The 15,530-nt window shown below is 45.8% G+C and overlaps 7 protein-coding genes across 15 annotated transcripts; 2 read left to right on the top strand and 5 right to left on the bottom strand.

Annotated features, from left to right (window-relative positions):
* Window positions 1-419: 419 nt before the first annotated feature.
* LOC108008704 (cocaine esterase) lies at window positions 420-4,211 on the top strand. Its single transcript, XM_017072601.4, has 3 exons — window positions 420-1,175; window positions 1,242-1,334; window positions 1,787-4,211. Exons 1-3 carry the CDS (start codon window positions 984-986, stop codon window positions 3,629-3,631), a joined length of 2,130 nt encoding a protein of 709 aa, XP_016928090.3. The 5' UTR covers window positions 420-983; the 3' UTR covers window positions 3,632-4,211.
* A 7-nt stretch (window positions 4,212-4,218) lies between these two features.
* On the bottom strand, window positions 4,219-9,816 carry Polr1A (RNA polymerase I subunit RpI1). Its single transcript, XM_017072987.4, has 10 exons — window positions 9,386-9,816; window positions 8,970-9,333; window positions 7,548-8,913; window positions 6,993-7,486; window positions 6,653-6,938; window positions 5,665-6,592; window positions 5,403-5,607; window positions 5,227-5,344; window positions 5,067-5,169; window positions 4,219-5,008 (listed from the first exon to the last, which is right to left on the bottom strand). The coding sequence occupies exons 1-10, from the start codon at window positions 9,726-9,728 to the stop codon at window positions 4,284-4,286; spliced, it is 4,932 nt and encodes a 1,643-aa protein (XP_016928476.3). The 5' UTR covers window positions 9,729-9,816; the 3' UTR covers window positions 4,219-4,283.
* Window positions 9,817-9,861: 45 nt separating this feature from the next.
* On the top strand, window positions 9,862-10,735 carry Blos1 (biogenesis of lysosome-related organelles complex 1 subunit 1). The gene is made up of 2 exons (XM_017072992.4): window positions 9,862-10,017; window positions 10,073-10,735. The coding sequence occupies exons 1-2, from the start codon at window positions 9,957-9,959 to the stop codon at window positions 10,459-10,461; spliced, it is 450 nt and encodes a 149-aa protein (XP_016928481.3). The 5' UTR covers window positions 9,862-9,956; the 3' UTR covers window positions 10,462-10,735.
* Window position 10,736: 1 nt separating this feature from the next.
* Window positions 10,737-13,006, bottom strand: tra2 (transformer 2). Of its 9 annotated transcripts, none has more exons than XM_065863408.2 (7): window positions 12,845-12,997; window positions 12,728-12,777; window positions 12,593-12,676; window positions 12,041-12,185; window positions 11,848-11,976; window positions 11,224-11,596; window positions 10,737-11,165 (listed from the first exon to the last, which is right to left on the bottom strand). In XM_065863408.2, exons 1-7 carry the CDS (start codon window positions 12,845-12,847, stop codon window positions 11,143-11,145), a joined length of 807 nt encoding a protein of 268 aa, XP_065719480.2. In that variant the 5' UTR covers window positions 12,848-12,997; the 3' UTR covers window positions 10,737-11,142. The 9 variants fall into 9 exon arrangements, 6 of the variants coding, with proteins under 6 accessions (XP_065719480.2, XP_065719481.2, XP_065719482.2 ...); XM_065863409.2 differs by having other exon boundaries at window positions 12,593-12,670; XM_065863410.2 differs by having other exon boundaries at window positions 12,593-12,667.
* A 46-nt stretch (window positions 13,007-13,052) lies between these two features.
* LOC136116580 (uncharacterized) lies at window positions 13,053-14,018 on the bottom strand. Its single transcript, XM_065863412.2, has 2 exons — window positions 13,795-14,018; window positions 13,053-13,734 (listed from the first exon to the last, which is right to left on the bottom strand). Exons 1-2 carry the CDS (start codon window positions 13,808-13,810, stop codon window positions 13,265-13,267), a joined length of 486 nt encoding a protein of 161 aa, XP_065719484.1. The 5' UTR covers window positions 13,811-14,018; the 3' UTR covers window positions 13,053-13,264.
* Window positions 13,961-14,710, bottom strand: LOC108009018 (uncharacterized). Its single transcript, XM_017072990.4, has 2 exons — window positions 14,590-14,710; window positions 13,961-14,530 (listed from the first exon to the last, which is right to left on the bottom strand). The coding sequence occupies exons 1-2, from the start codon at window positions 14,642-14,644 to the stop codon at window positions 14,031-14,033; spliced, it is 555 nt and encodes a 184-aa protein (XP_016928479.4). The 5' UTR covers window positions 14,645-14,710; the 3' UTR covers window positions 13,961-14,030.
* LOC108009017 (uncharacterized) lies at window positions 14,615-15,397 on the bottom strand. The gene is made up of 2 exons (XM_017072989.4): window positions 15,256-15,397; window positions 14,615-15,196 (listed from the first exon to the last, which is right to left on the bottom strand). Exons 1-2 carry the CDS (start codon window positions 15,293-15,295, stop codon window positions 14,709-14,711), a joined length of 528 nt encoding a protein of 175 aa, XP_016928478.2. The 5' UTR covers window positions 15,296-15,397; the 3' UTR covers window positions 14,615-14,708.
* Between the last annotated feature and the right edge of the window lie 133 nt (window positions 15,398-15,530).

Here is a 15,530-nt window from a genome sequence, read left to right as displayed (position 1 = left end):
GTATTATATAAAGGAAAGAAGTACAGTATTTAGGTTTCTTCTTGGGCTTTCTAAGAATCTGAAAATATCAATGCATTGTCGATATTGTTTCAACACTAACAGGACAACCCCCATATAATACTACTCAGTCCTAAAACATTTCCGGATCAACCCATTTGAAGAAGAATTGCAAAAAAACATACTAGAATACTGTCCAATTTCAGTCTATAATATACATTGGCTCGAGACTTTTTAATTAAACTTACACATGAAAGTTGAATTCAGTCTGATTCCACGAAATGACGAGGCACAAGCTATTTCTCGTTGACTAGAATTTAAATTGTCATAATTGTTAATGAGTAATTAGCGTGATATCTTTGTTAATTTAATAAGTGCGGCCTTTTAAAAATTATATGGGGCTTATTTATAGGTGAATTGTTTTAATAAAAAGTTCCAAAGAAAGTGCTAGCAGCAGAATAACGAGTAATATCAGACCCCACCCTCGGTGGAACTCAATTGTTGGCAATCGAGAGGGCTGCCTCTTGGGTTTAGGGTCCAGATCCACATATAGTTCAGGCCCGTTACCATGGCTCTATAGGCAACCTCCCCAACGCGCCCCTGCTTTCTACACTCATTGTTGCTGCTGGATGGTATGGTATATGGTATATGGTATGTTGGTGGTGTCGCTGGTGTTTTGATCTATGGATGCATGAATGATTCGCTGCGCACCGCAGCAACAAAAGCAACAACGACCGTAATGACACCAGAAAACAATTGAAATAATTCTAGCAGAAATTTTTGTTAGCTCACCGACCCAGGGCAGCCAACTTTATTCGTGGTGTGTGCGTTTTTATATTTTTTTTGTGGCTCAGTTTCCATTTCAACGTCGAACGAACGAAAAGTTGCAGCGTAAAAAAATACAATTTCGGTGAAATATTCACACATATTTCGATTTCGGGAAAACTGTACAAAAAAGGCGTACGATAATTAATAAATGCGCTTAAATGCGCCATGAACTATGCAAAAGTTATGTGCTAGAAAAGAGAGCTAAAAAGTGTGTGTTGCAAGTGGCAGTCATGTGGAATGCATTAAGGATTCAACAGTTTTTCTGGCTACTACCGATTCTCCTCCACCTGTCGCAATTTTGTTCTGGCCAACAGACCCACATAAAATTGGAACAGGGGGATCTTATTGGGGTGAGATCAAGATATAGTAAAGGTTTAAGGAAATTACAGGAACTGAAATCGGTGCTTTGCTTGCAGCTCAAGGTCTTTCCGGATGGGACACGTGGCGCTGTATACGCTTTTCTGGGCATTCCCTATGCTCAAGCACCTCTCAACGAACTCAGATTTTCTGTAAGTTAAATATTTTAAAATATTTCAAAAATGTGCAGGATTCAAGAAGGGTTTAAAAAAATCACGAGAACCACTGACTTTAACTTTACATTCTACAGAAATAGTTTAAAGTAGATCCTAAAAATGGGAATAGGATCAAATATAATTATATATAGGTTTCTTGGTGTAAATTTCCAACAAATTTTCTAAAAAGAAATTTAATTGGGAATTCCTCCTTAGAAGTACAAGAGAGTAATTTATTTTTATAATTTGTATTTGTTATAAACTAAACCTTTAACGGGATCTTGACCAACTTATGGTTAAATGGTGATCCTATTAACAATATATATTATTATTTACCTTAAAACTCAATAACCATGAAGGTCGTATGATTCATTGGGGTTAAGATACTTACCATTTAAGTGCCCAATTTTGAATTACCATCGATAAAAACAAAATTTTATCTTCTCCAGCCCGCCAAACCGAGTTCCAGTTTCAATCGCACCCTGCAAGCGACCACCATGCAGCCCATCTGCCCGCAGCTATCGAACACCATCTACGACGAGAGTTCGGATGGAGGTATTCCCAGATCAGTGGGCACAGACGAGGACTGCCTGTACCTGAACATTTGGACCCCGGAGTCGGGGATGCGATATGGCAAGCTGCCCATCGTTGTTATTGTCACGGGTGAGGAGTTCGCCTACGACTGGCCCAGAAACCGCATCAATGGCCTGGATCTGGCCGGAGAGGGAATTGTGGTGGTCAGTGTCCAGTACCGGAATAACATCTACGGATGGCTAAGTCTGGGGGAACAGCACCGCCACATCCCTGGCAACTACGGACTAAGTGATGTCCGGATGGCATTGCGCTGGATTCAAAGGAATGCTGATGCCTTTGGCGGGAATCCAGATCTCATAACCCTTTTAGGTCACGGCAGTGGAGGAGCTCCTCTGGCCCTGGCTGCCACTTTAGAGGATTCCGGCCTTGTTAAGAAACTGGTGCTTATGTCCCCGGGACCCGTGATGCGAACTTTGGGTCAGAGCCACCAACAGCGGATAGTGGAAACCGGTCAGGTGCTAGTCCAGAAATTGGGCTGCCAGTTCGAGGAGGCCCAACGTCGCCAACTGATGGGTTGCCTAAGGCGAAAGAGCCGAGAGGATCTGCTCCGCGCCTACGAAAGTGTCTACAATCATGGCAATGGGAGCGCCCAGCTGGGAGTGATGCTACCCGAAGGATCGACACTCGAACAACGACTTCGAAACGGAACATTGCCTCCCCTGCTGCTGGGCATCACCTCCAATGAAGGAGCCTTCCTGCAGGACTACTGGTTGGATGTGGCTCGGGAAGGTCAGGTAGCTCTCCAAAAATACATCAATCACACAATGCTGCCAAGTGTGTTGCGGGCACTGGAATCGGTGGGAGAGGAGAGTTCCTCCCAATTGGCGGCCATAAGATGGAGGTACTTTAATGGCAAAGGCGAGGGAGTCACCCACCTGCTAGCTGGCATGCAACGCCTACTCTCCGAGTCCCTCTACGAACTTCCCTTCTTCCGCCTCTTGGATCTGCTAAATGGAACCACCAGTTATGCCTACGTGTTCGATCAATCCCACTCCATGGACATGAGAGGCAGGAGGAATCTTTTTGAGGGAGCGTCACACAGCTCGGATCTTCCATTGCTCCTGGGACCCAGTCTGTTTCAGCAGATAGCTCGTCGTAGATTCAGTGGCGAGGAGGAGCAATTGTGCCGAAAAATAAGAAGTGCTTTTGCCAACTTCATTAAAAATGGCAATCCCACGCCGGGAAGAATCTACGATGGATGGTTGCCCTATAATAAAGAAAACCCCTTTGTCTACAGCCTGGGGGAGCAGATGAAGACCTCTCAGGCGGAATCAGTGGATGAAGCGGAGGTGGATAAGCTACTCAGAGGGGAGGCTGGGGTTCCAGGTCAGGATAGGAGTTTATCGCGTAGCAACCGTCACGATACCTACAGGGCAACTCCCTCCAATTCCTACACGGCCAGCAATCAACAGGACTCGGGTTACTCCAATCACTTGCAACGGGTCCACGGATTCTGGCAGGTGCTACTCCCACTAGAAAGAGACGAGGACCTAAGAGGAGGAGGTGCCCTCGGTCAGCGAGTGCGACTCCTGGAGGCGAGTGCAGATGCAGCCAGATACCGTCAGGGATTCTATGCCATGTTGGGACTGGTGTGCCTACTCCTCGCCTGCCTCTGCCTGTGCGTTTACCTTCTCAAACGAGACCCAAATGCCATGAGAAGACGCAGTGCATCCTCGGGTTCGGACTGCTACAGCTTATGACATAAGTGGTTTCGTTGGACGACCATCTTTGGGGACCGGAAGGACGAGATGCCCTCGACCTCGGGCATTGCCAATGTCGAGTCCTGGCGCAAAGGTGGTCGTGCAACGAAACGGGAACAGAATGGAGGCGAAGGAGCAGAATCCGGAGTTGGAGGAGGTCATTTTGAGAGGGAGCGACGAGAACAGATTCTCAATAATCAACGTGCAAGACGTCCCCGCCAGTTACAGCCGTACGATTTCAAGATTACCCACTCTATTGGAGGAGCAGGAACTGGAACAGGATTTGGAGCAGGATCTGCGGGAGCAAACAGAAATGGAGGAGGAGTCGGAGGAGCAAGAGCAGGAGCGGGATCGGGAACTGGAGGTACACTTGGAACTGTTGAGGAACTCCTGGACCCTGTCGCCGGCCAATTCGAGCCGAGTGTGGCTGTTAGGAACTGGCAATACCAGTTGACTTGTGATAAGTTCTGAAAGCAACCAAAAATGTTAATTGTAGTTTCGAATACTTATTTTTACTTTAAATGTTTACACATGTTCGTAATTAAATAAACGAATCTTTTACACAAAAAATATTAATAAATTCTCCATTGTTTTCAAACAATAATCTAAGTTTATTTAAAAGGTATCCGATTTATATTTACAACGAAGCTTATTAACAAATTTTCGTCAACAACTCAAAGGCACCGGTACCATTTCGCACGGGCAGGCCAACCATTAGACGACTCGACGGGGAGCTCAGCTCATCCGATCGGCCAAATCCGGCGGCGCTCCTCAGGAACTGCAAACTGGACTCGAAGGACATCTGCTGCAGGGGCGACGAGGAGTGCTCCATGCCTTTTCGCGACAGGGGCTGGAAAGTGCCGTCGAAGGTCATGTAATCCGCGATCAGCGACAAGTGCCGGCGATCCACCGTGATTCCGTAGACCTTGAACACGTTGCTCACCTCCTTGACAATCACCTGGGATGCTGCCTCAATGCCGTACGTCTTGGCAATTTTATGGATGTCATTAGAATAGAGGCGATTCAGGTCGAGAATCTTGTTGTGCTGGAACATTTCACCAATGTTGATGCCATCGGTCTTCAGCAGTTGCTCATCATCCACGCCCTTGTAAATAATAGCTCGCTTGATGTGCTGCACTTGGTGGACTACACTTTTGCCAGCCAACTCCCGGATAATGGAAGTCAGGTCGGGCTTCTGGTAGCGCACGCTTAGACTCAACTTGACCTCGCACCACAGATGGTTTTCCTTGTCGTAGGAATAGCCCTTGACCATATCGTTGCTTAGCAACCTCTCCACCGACTTGTCATCGGCATCGTTTTCCTCAGCATCTTTGCCCTTCTCCTCGTCGTCCTGATCCTCCGCCTCTTCGTCATCATCTGAATATCAATTATATGAGTTAAAAAGTCTTATGGATGAATATCCATATAAGTTTACCATTGGCATCATGGAGTTCTTCAACGTCATCTGGGTCATCGTAGTCATTTTCATCAATTTTGCGTTGCTTAAGCTTTACTCCAGTCGCGTCGTCGTCATCAGCCTTTAAAATATAAATTACAATATAAAAACTTTTAAGATTGGTAAAAGCTCAACCCACGTTATCATCCGATGAATCGTCATCATTAGCCTTTGCTTTTTGACCACCCGCCTCATCGGCATTGTCTATATCATTATCCTCGTCTTTATCACCATCCTTTTTATCGTCTATAACAACTCTAGAAAATAAAAAAAAATAAGTTAAGTAATCACGTGTCAATAGGTTATTATTCTTACATTTTCGTGGTCTTCAAGGCACTTGATACCCTCAGAATGGATCGAATCAGTTGCTTGATGAATGTTTGGTGCATGTACTTGATGATTTGCTTGGGTCTCACACCATAATCTTCCTTGTATACCTCCCTGGGCAAGAACTGGAATCGCATCTCATACTCATATGCTCGCACCGGCTCCAGTGTCAAACTAGTGCTGATGTGGACAGCTACATAAGGGAATTGTCAGTAGGAACATACAGAAAAAAAAATTGCGCAGCACTCACACTCCAAAAGGTTTGCCAGAGTCACAGAATTAAGATTTATGCGCAGCTTCTCCGCCTGGTGCTGCTGACCTTTCTTTATTGGTATATCCATGGAGGGCGTCTTAATGTTGGATGAGGCCAGCATGAGAATCTCTCGAAGTCGAGGAATACCCAGAGTCACGTTCATCTCACCACGACCAGCAAAATGGAAAGTATTCAGTGTCATCTGAGTGGAGGGTTCACCTATCGATTGGGCGGCTATCAAGCCCACAGGTTCGCCAGGTGAGGCCAACGCCTTAATGGTCTTCACCCGCATAATGTCGGCTATGGTCTCCTTATGTTCCGGCTTCCTCTTAGCGTAATCATCGATGAGTTTGCGCGTCCTCTCCGAAACACTGCCGTAGTAAAGATCTTGCTTGTAGACGGCCACCGAGGGATCCGGACAGCGGGCGTACTTTTTGCGATACAAAGCCTTGTCCTCGGCATCCGCCTTCTTCCACAGCTTGAGCAGACCCTCGTCGAAGCGGCGACGACCCGTCTTCGCGTTAATCTCATTGGGTCGCTTAACTTCTACCTCCTTGCGCAGCTCCTCGGAAAAGTGAGTGAACGCGGCGCGTAGCTTGGCTGGCTTCTTCTTCTGCCAGCTGCGGATGTTCTTCTCGTGGCGCATCACTTTGTTCAGTTCCTCTTCGTCCTTCATTAAATTCAGTTGACTGGGCCGCAGTATTGCTGTAGCATTCTGCGTGAGGAAATCAGCGCAGAACTTATCGTTGAAAAACTTGGACTTCAGAATGTCCAAGCCATCCTCGCCATAAAGGAACTGCACCACACTGTTGTCACTGTCGCGGACAGTGAGATCATAATGGACACTCAAGCCCTCCAAATGCTTGATAAGACAGCGCTGCAGATAACCAGAACGCGATGTCTTTACAGCAGTATCAATGAGACCCTAAAAATGTCAAACATTTAATACATGTAATCCTGTTTCTCAAAGGCATTTCAAACTTACTTCACGACCAGCCATGCAATGGAAGAAAAAGTCCTGCGGCTGAATGCCTGTCATGAAACGTCCATCGATAAACCCTCCAGACTTGGGCGAGGTCTCAAAGGAAGTAAAGCTGGGCAGCGATTTTCCGGATATCATCAACGGCGGTCGCTTTCCTTCCAACTCAATTTGTCCCAGAAGGCAAGAGATTTGCATAGTGTTCACCATGGATCCCTTTGCACCGGATAGAACCATCAGTTGCAGATTGTTCGACGGGAACTTGGTAATCAGACCTCCGGGCAGACAAGTTCTGGGGAAAGAACAATTTAATATTTTTCTTTGGTGCGTTGTTATTTTATCTTACTTATTTATGTCATTTGTGTAACCATCCAAGAGAGATTTGTATTTACGATCCAAGAGCACTCGAAACTTGGAATCCTTCACATAGGCCTCTTCCATTTTCTCAACCAGCTCATCGTGCGGCGGCTCATCTTCCAAATCCAGAGCAGCAGTCACTGCGCTGTTTCCCGCATCGCGGCACTCGCGGATTATATTCCTTCTCTTTCGATCCGCTTCGCTGGATACCAAGATATCCTTGACACCCAAAGTAAAGCCCTCCAGCTGCAGAAAGAAGGTGAATACTTTGGTGAAGGCGGTGAGAAGGCGTGTTGACACATCGCCGCCATACAGCTCGTACATGCAGTGGATCAAACCAAAAGTGGTGGCTCCATACTGCTGCTTATCCAGAACTCCAACCAGCAGTTCCCCCTTTCGGATTTGCACTTGGCTTTCGCTTAGCTCGTTTTCCTGGGGATTCGTGCCACAAATTGGTGGGCGTGGACGGGTCACATTCCAATTCTGCAATGCATCGACAAAAAGGTGAGTAAAGGGCTTAAAATGTAATCTAAAATGTTTTTACCTTTCCGCCAATCTTAGCAAAGGAATCAAGATTAATTCTCTCGTATCCCTCGGGAATAAGGTTGATAATGATGGTGGACAAGACCTGCTTTCCGGACCAAAGCCTCGCTGGTTTTAATATGGCCGGCGGCAGCAGCTTGACATCCTTCTTATGATCATTGAGTCCCTGAAACACCAGTTGTTGGTAGTCTTCGCGGTTGAAGAATCGGCCACGAATCGAGAGCTTCACACCCGAAATGACGTGATCCTGAATGAGGCCACCCAACGGTGTGCCGTCTTTGGGCACTAGATAGTTGCTAGCCACATTCACTAGGTTGTATGCCTCTGCCCTGGCCACCTCACTCTGCGGATAGTGGGCGTTCATTTCGTCACCGTCAAAATCGGCGTTGTATGCCTTGCAGTTGGAGTAGTGCAACCGGAAGGTCTTCTCTCCGTGCAGGATGCGAGCCTTGTGGGCCATGATGGAAGGCTTATGCAGCGAGGGCTGTCGGTTTAGCAGCAGGACATCCCCATTGAGAACGTGCCGATGGACGATCTTAACGCCATCCTTCGGATTCGACAAAAGCAACTTGGCCATACTCTCCCGCTTGGCCGCATTGTCTGCCGGTATGTAGGTGGTAAAGCCATTCCTATCCTGAATGTAGTTTGCTCCGGGGTGCACGTCCGGACCGTTTCTCACCATCTTGCGAAGCTCCGTAACATTCCAGTCGGTCACGGGGACGGGATAGGATAACTTTCTCGCAAATATATCAGGAATACCGATCTCATCCACGTTTATATTGGGATCCGGGGTGATGACAGTACGAGCGGCGTAGTTCACACGTTTGCCCATCATATGCTTACGGATTAGACCATCCTTCTTTTCAATAACTTGCTTTAAACCCTCAGCAGATTTCATATCCCGGGACATGTTCACGTCGAGGAGCACATCAACAGAAGATTGGAGGGCCAGCCAAGCGTTATACAATTTCTCATGGGCTGTGCCGCCTTTTAAGGTCTGATAGGCGGCCGTGGCCTCCTCCGTAAGCTTCTCGCCATTGCCTTTCATGTACCTCAGAACCACATTCAGCACATGGTTGTTCTCGATGATGTGAATGTAGATGTCCGTTTGGGGATTTCCCTTCAGCATGTCCCCGATCATGTTCATGGGACGAGCGCGTGGAGGCGTCACTGGAATGGTGTCCATAAAGAACAGATCCACCGGTGATCGATCGCCCTGTGACTCGTCCGTGTTGTTAAGTGCCAAAACAGGTACTAGAAGCTTCAAAAGCTCTGGATAATTGGCGTATATCTGGCGCATATAACGACGGCACTCGTCTGCAAAGATAACCTTGTTCTGACCACCGATTTCGGAGACACCACCAACGCTGTGAAAGGAAAGAAATTCAGTTATGCTTCTCTTAAAAAGGATGTTCCTTCTTACCGCTCCTTGATGTCCGCTAGGGTGACGTAGAAAACGAGTCGGCGATGCATATAGCGCACATACCGCATGGATTTGTTGCAGTGCCGGCACTTTTTGCCCAATCGCTGCAGTGCAGCATGCGTAATGGCCGTGCGCAAAGAGCAGCTGGTCTTGGTGGAGTTGCTGGAGTTCTTCTCGTTCTTCTCCAGCAGACTGTACATGGCGGCAATGGTGGGATGCACCAAATCGCCGTTACTCAGGGTCACCAGCTGGTCGGAGTTCTGGCAAACGATCTCCGACTTGAACAGCTCCAGATCCTGGGCCTCGATGATGTAGCCCGCGTCGATGAGGCGTAACTGCAGCATGATGATCTCGCATTCGTGGTCTGCAAAATCGAAACTATAAGTGTATCCTGCTGATGGAGGTGTATAGGTTACCCTTCATCTGCAGCTTGTAGCAGTGCAAGCAGAATATGCAGAGCAGTCGCTGCACCAGCTTGATGAAGAAGGGATTGTAGACGGGCGTGCTCAGCTCGATGTGGCCCATGTGTCCGGGGCAGTCCTGCAGCTTGAGACACGTGCCACAGGGATCCATGCACCGGCCGTAGGAGCCCATTCGAATGTCGTACAGACCACCGGGCATAGCGTGACCCAATGCATCGAATGTGATGCCCGTGATCACCTTCACAACGCTCAGCTTGCGGATCTCCTGTTCAGTGAATACGGCGAACTCCAGGTCCGAGGGGAACATGTGCACGTCCAGCGGCCGTCTTGCACCCATTTCGCCAGATTTAAACCACAATTTCTTATAAAAACTCAAGAACAATTGAGCGCAACAGCCGCGCACGTGTGTGGCTAATAGAGGTGAAACCCCATCGATTCTAACGGTCAACTGGCTTATCGGAAGTTCCTATCGATTATGCAAGGCTCATCGCTAGCAAAACAGCTGATCTGATTTGTTTTGAAGGAAAATTGTTTTTTCTGGATTCGATTTAATAAAAAGTTAAATATGCTAACTTCCATGGTTAAGGAGCACCACAAGGAGCAGGTGAAGCGGAAACAAGAGCAGGGTATGGATTTCATGCAGTTTTCCTGCTTATATCTATAAACAAACTGCTTTTCCAGAGGTGCGACGCAAGGAGGCCATAGAAGCATCCAACGAGCTTACCCAATCCCTGGTAGACACCCTGAATGTGGGCGTGGCTCAGGCCTACTTGAACCAGAAGCGCCTGGACGCGGAGGCCAAGCAACTGCACATGGGAGCCACCAATTTTGCGAAGCAGACCCACCAATGGTTGCAGCTCATTGACCAGTTCAGCAGTGCTCTGAAGGAACTCGGTGATGTGGAGAATTGGGCACGCAGTATTGAGGGGGACATGCATGTGATAAACCAAAGCCTGGAACTGGCCTACAAAGCCTCTCGAGCGGCACAGGCTGGTACAGCAGGTGGAGCAGCAGCTGCTGTGGAAGCCTCCACTTCATCGTCGGCAAGGCCAAATCCTAGTGCTACTTAACTACTTTTAGGTTTGCTCTCTTTTTCCAAATAATTCATTATATATTTTACTAGTTTTCTAAAGAGATCCTTTCCGATAACTATATTTAGGTATGTTTTGGTTATAACGCTTAAGGAATTTGTAAGAAATACATTTAATACTGATTCCTGCTGTTAAATAAATTGAATTTAAGTTAAGATTCCTAAATTCCTTAACAAGGAAATCTATTAATAACTCATTACATACGCACTTCTGTCACTCAGAAAGACCAATAAATAAAGAACAAAAGACTCAACTTTCTGTACAATTTCAATTTTATTTTGTACTTGCTGCACAATTATAATTATAATTAAAATTAGTTTAGTTTTGTTATCATTATCAGTTTGCTGCGGTTCCTTTAAAATACATATCACAATCTATGCGGACCTCTGTATGTAATGTTGGTAATCGATCTGATATTTACAAACTACGTTTTTGTACAGCATCAATGACGGTTAACAAATAATTATGATAAGAAGCTGTTTTGGGTGAATAATGAATTTGGAAATTAATCTAGTTGTGAGCTGTTCGCCAACCAAATGCCATAGATGGGATGGTTTCACCAAAACACAATATTTCAGTCGTATGCTTCTCCGCAGGCCGTTTGACACAGTCCAATTGGCTGGTTAGAAGCACGAGTTAAGGAATCACCTCCGGGGCGCACTAGTAGCGCGAATGAATGCGACCTGGTTGGGAAATACGTATTACAAATCTTGCTGAAGGACAATACAAAATATCTCTTACGAGGCTTGGGCGAACGTGAGCGGCTGTAGCTTTTGTTGCGGTAGCGCTGGCGACTGGAACTCCTGCGGTAGCTGCGCTCATAGCGATCGTCGCGGTAGCTGTTTCGGCTACGATAATTGTCAGTGGGCGAGATGGTACGCTCGCGTTCGCGACGACGATCGGCCCGTGGCGAACGGGAGTGCCCCAAGTGTCCACTGCGCGAAGGACGACCCATATAGACACCCGGAGTAGGAGTGTGGGCGCGTTGGGTTATGGAGTAGTCAACGCGAATGCGACGACCATCGACCTCCATGCCGGAACAGGCGTCCTTGGCCACACGGGCATCCTCGAGATTCTCAAAGTAGATGAAGCAGAAGCCCCGCGAACGATGGGTCTGTATGGCAAAAGATTTATTAGAGGGTTGCAGAAATATATAGGATTATGTTGGCAATCCTAAAACTTAATAATGAAAATGTGACGGCAAGCCTTTAGCTTTTAATTTGGATTACACAAAAGCTCACAATCGCCGTCTACTTTAATCTAGCCAGAAATGAGGACAAAACAGCAAGGCTTCAAGCTGATTTGTCTACTCGAAGATATTCCGGCAGGAGTTGTCTTAGGGGAAGATATAAAAAACAATCTTACATGGGCGTCTATAACCATCTGGATGCGCTCGATGGGTCCGTACTTGTTGAAGAGCTCGCGAACCTTGTGCTGCGAGGTGTTGGTGTTCAGACCAAAGACTCCAATGCAACGGCTGGCCTGGGGATGTTCCTGCAAGGGCAGAAACCTCCGGATTAAGAATCAGGAAGAGGGATTTGTGATCCGGCTGACTTACGCGAGCCTTGTGCATCCCGTGACGGTCGCGGGACGAGCGTCGGCGGGGTGCCGGAGGCGGCGACTCCGAGCCCAAACGCGAACGGGAGCGCCGACGGGAGTCGGAGCGGGGATGGTGACGATCGCCATGGTAATCGAAGTCCGACCTTGATTTGGTGTGGAATGGAATGAAATTAGATTCTTGCGCGTCTTGCTAACTGACAGTTGGAAAATTGTGTGTTTCGTGTGGCTTGACAATTGGCATTGCTGTATTCTGTTCAATTCAATTCGACCTATGTATTTCGGACCTATTCTTCGGCTGATGAACGGGCAAAACAAATTAGTGCTTCGGTGGGGTTCTTACATAGCAACGATGGTTTCTTCCAGTGAAAGGAAATCTGCGGAGCGTCTAATTTTTTTTCTCTAGTCACCAGCTTGCTCGGCTGAAAGGCGAATCCAAATGAAAGGCCCCCGTTGACAGTTGAATACTTTTCCCAAAGGCTACTCGATGCTCGGTGTCAAAAGAGGTATCGTTTAGGAGGGGCTCGGCCCCCGAATGTGTGTACACATTTACCTGCGGTCCTTGTGTCCGGAGGAGGTTGTCCTGGCTGACGACGATGATGCCGAGGACCGTTTCTGTTTGTAGCTACTGCTGCAACTAAAACTCTCAATACTGCATTTTCTCAAGGCATCTATTTTTTCGGCTTACCTGTCGAATTTGCGATGTAAATAGCTTCGCTCTTCGGAGGAACGCGAGGACTTTGGTGGTAGAAAAAATATTTGTAGTGGGTGTGCACTGCCCTGGGGTCTCGAGTACTGTACTTACCATCTTTAAGGGTTCGATTCCCTGCTGTATTGCACACCCAGACAGTGTTTATCAATTAAATGTTAGCGTTTAGTTCAGTGGAGTGTTATTTATTCTGTCTGCTTTTTGAGAAGACGCACGCTGCGGCAGGGGTGGCGATAGGCGAGGGCGTGTGTTATCGATAGACACCTTAACCTTTACTCGGCCGTTGTACTTGAATCCGAAGATATTCAAAAAGTGTGTATATTTATTTTAGATATTTCGTTGTTTAAAATAAAGCCGAAACTAAGACTTATATTTGCAGAAATCTTATATAGCATTTTTACTACGCTTACCACAATATTTTGTACTTTATTAACTGTAAGGCCTTTCTGATAGAGTTTAAGTCACAAATCAATGCTAATTAATTCTAAATCACAGTGGTTAGTCAATAACTTCGAGCTATTTATACCGGTGAAACCACATATGCTTCACCATAATGTAGTTATAAAGCCTCTGCTGTTCCAGGTGATGCAGATCCGTAATGGTTTTGACCACACGCTCGTCGTTAAAGTGACTTTTAGGCGGGGCTTCCAGAAGATTTCCATTTGTAAACCACTTGAGCTCTGAAAAGTGCTTCTTTACACTCGCCCGCAGAGCAGCTCCACTGAAGACTGGCGTGCGATACAGGTCAAACATATTCTTCTTGCCGTACTTCTGGTGGATCTCGCCCACCGTTTTGTCCAGTTCCGGCTGTTTGCAGAAATATATCACCCAGAGTTTACGCTCAGGCGCACGCAGATCTTTCAGACTGAGAACCCCAAAGTACTCCACTATGTAGGGGTTACATTTCGGGGAGTCACATTTTGGTTTTATGTAGAAAATACGCCTCAAGTGGCTGTCGACCTCCTCTTCCAGGTCGTAATCAGTTTCTGCAAAGCAGGTGTTAGTCATCAGCAATGTCAAAATTTAATATTTTTTATTTTGGTTACCTGCGTTGGCTGTCATCTTCTTGTACAATGAGGTAGCTTTAAATTGGTCCGGCTTAATGTGACTCTACTTCTCACGCACAGTTCTTAAATACCCCCAAAATAATATTTCAACTGGCTTGTAATTTGGTTTGTTTACGATTTGCAATTTCACAATAAAGTATAGAGCTTTCAAATGCAACCCTGCTATCGATAAGCAATAAGCTTTTTTATTTATTTGTTTATTATTATTTACATTTTTAATGCCGACTAGGGGGTGGTTTTTGATCATTGTACCGCTTAAACCAATCGTGCTGTACCATTATGTAGTCAAAGAGCCTTCTTTGCTCTTTATCGTGAAGATCTGAAACTGTTTTGACGAACCTCTCATCATTATAGTAACTGTTTGGAGGCGCTTCCAAGAGATTTCCACTGGCAAGCCACTTTAGTTCAGAGAAATAATCTTTCACGATCTTACGAAAACCCACTCCGCTAAAGGTGGGCTTCTGATATATTTCGTACACGTTCTTTTTGCCATATTTCTGGCGGAGACTCTCCACAACGTCGGCAATTTCTGGCTTCCGACAGCAATAAATGCACCAAAGCTTTCGTCCAGCGGCCTGGGGATCACTAATACTGAAAACTCCAAAGTACTCTACTGTACACGGATCCAAGGGAGTGGGTTCAGCATTTGGCTGCAGATAAAAGAGACGCCTCCAATACTTCTCCAATTTATCTTCCAGGTTAGGCCTATTCCCCGCTGTTAAATGACAATTAAAGCCAGTTCAAAATATAAGGTGATTCATACAAGGTGATTACCCATTGATAAACAACAACTGTCGACTTCCAGTCCCAACAGAACACTGTTAAACATTTACTCGCAGTCTTGTATTTATAGCTTTAAATAAATCTTATAGAATAAATAAGAGAAGCATCTTCTATGTATTAAGATGTACGTAGGACCATGTCTTGTAAATATCGTTCGTAGACACTAGGTAATCATAATATTTTCGCCTTTCGGCGTGATACAGATCTGCGATAGTGTTTACCACCTTCTCATCGTTGTAAGAGCTGCCGGGAGGGGCTTCCAAAATGTTTCCTTTCACGTACCACTTTAGTCCTCCAAAGTGATTTTTAACTCGGGATCGCATTCCGGCGCCAGAAAACACCGGTTTTCTATACAGCTCGTACATGTTCTTTTGTCCATATTTGCGATGAATCCGATCCACAGTTTTGTCTACTTGATCCGTCGTCGCATAGTACATATACCATAGCTTTCGACGAGGAGCTCTAGTATCGGTTAGGCTGAGGACCCCAAAATATTCCACTTCATTCGGATCATACTCATTCTTTGTATGGATTGCCTTCAGCCCATACATTCTTCGAATATACTTCTCCAACCGCTTTTCCAAGTCGGGGTATGCACCTAACGGTTAAAAATATCATTAAAGTATGTAGTTTATTAAAGAAACTATTTAAACTTACTGTTGGGAGTATTCATTGCTTCCTGAGTAGATGTCGTCATTTTGGGAAACTTGTGGCTAATAACAATGGTTCTTCCCCTGTTAGACTTATATACTTTGTATTTGTTTATATTTCACAAGAGCTTTTCCATTTCGCAACAAACTCGAAAGCTTATTAAAAAGCTTATGGGCGCTATATTCAAACTTTATTTTAATTATTTTCACAAGATTCTTCTCATCTATAACGATTTTTAATGTTAATAATTATTTCATTTATAAAAAAACGCGTTTCTGGAA

Source organism: Drosophila suzukii, chromosome 2R, assembly GCF_043229965.1.
Source record: "Drosophila suzukii chromosome 2R, CBGP_Dsuzu_IsoJpt1.0, whole genome shotgun sequence".
Taxonomy (NCBI): Eukaryota; Metazoa; Arthropoda; class Insecta; order Diptera; family Drosophilidae; genus Drosophila; species Drosophila suzukii.
The sequence above is the reverse complement of the archived record's forward strand: the minus strand, read 5'-3'. Positions and strand labels throughout refer to the sequence as shown.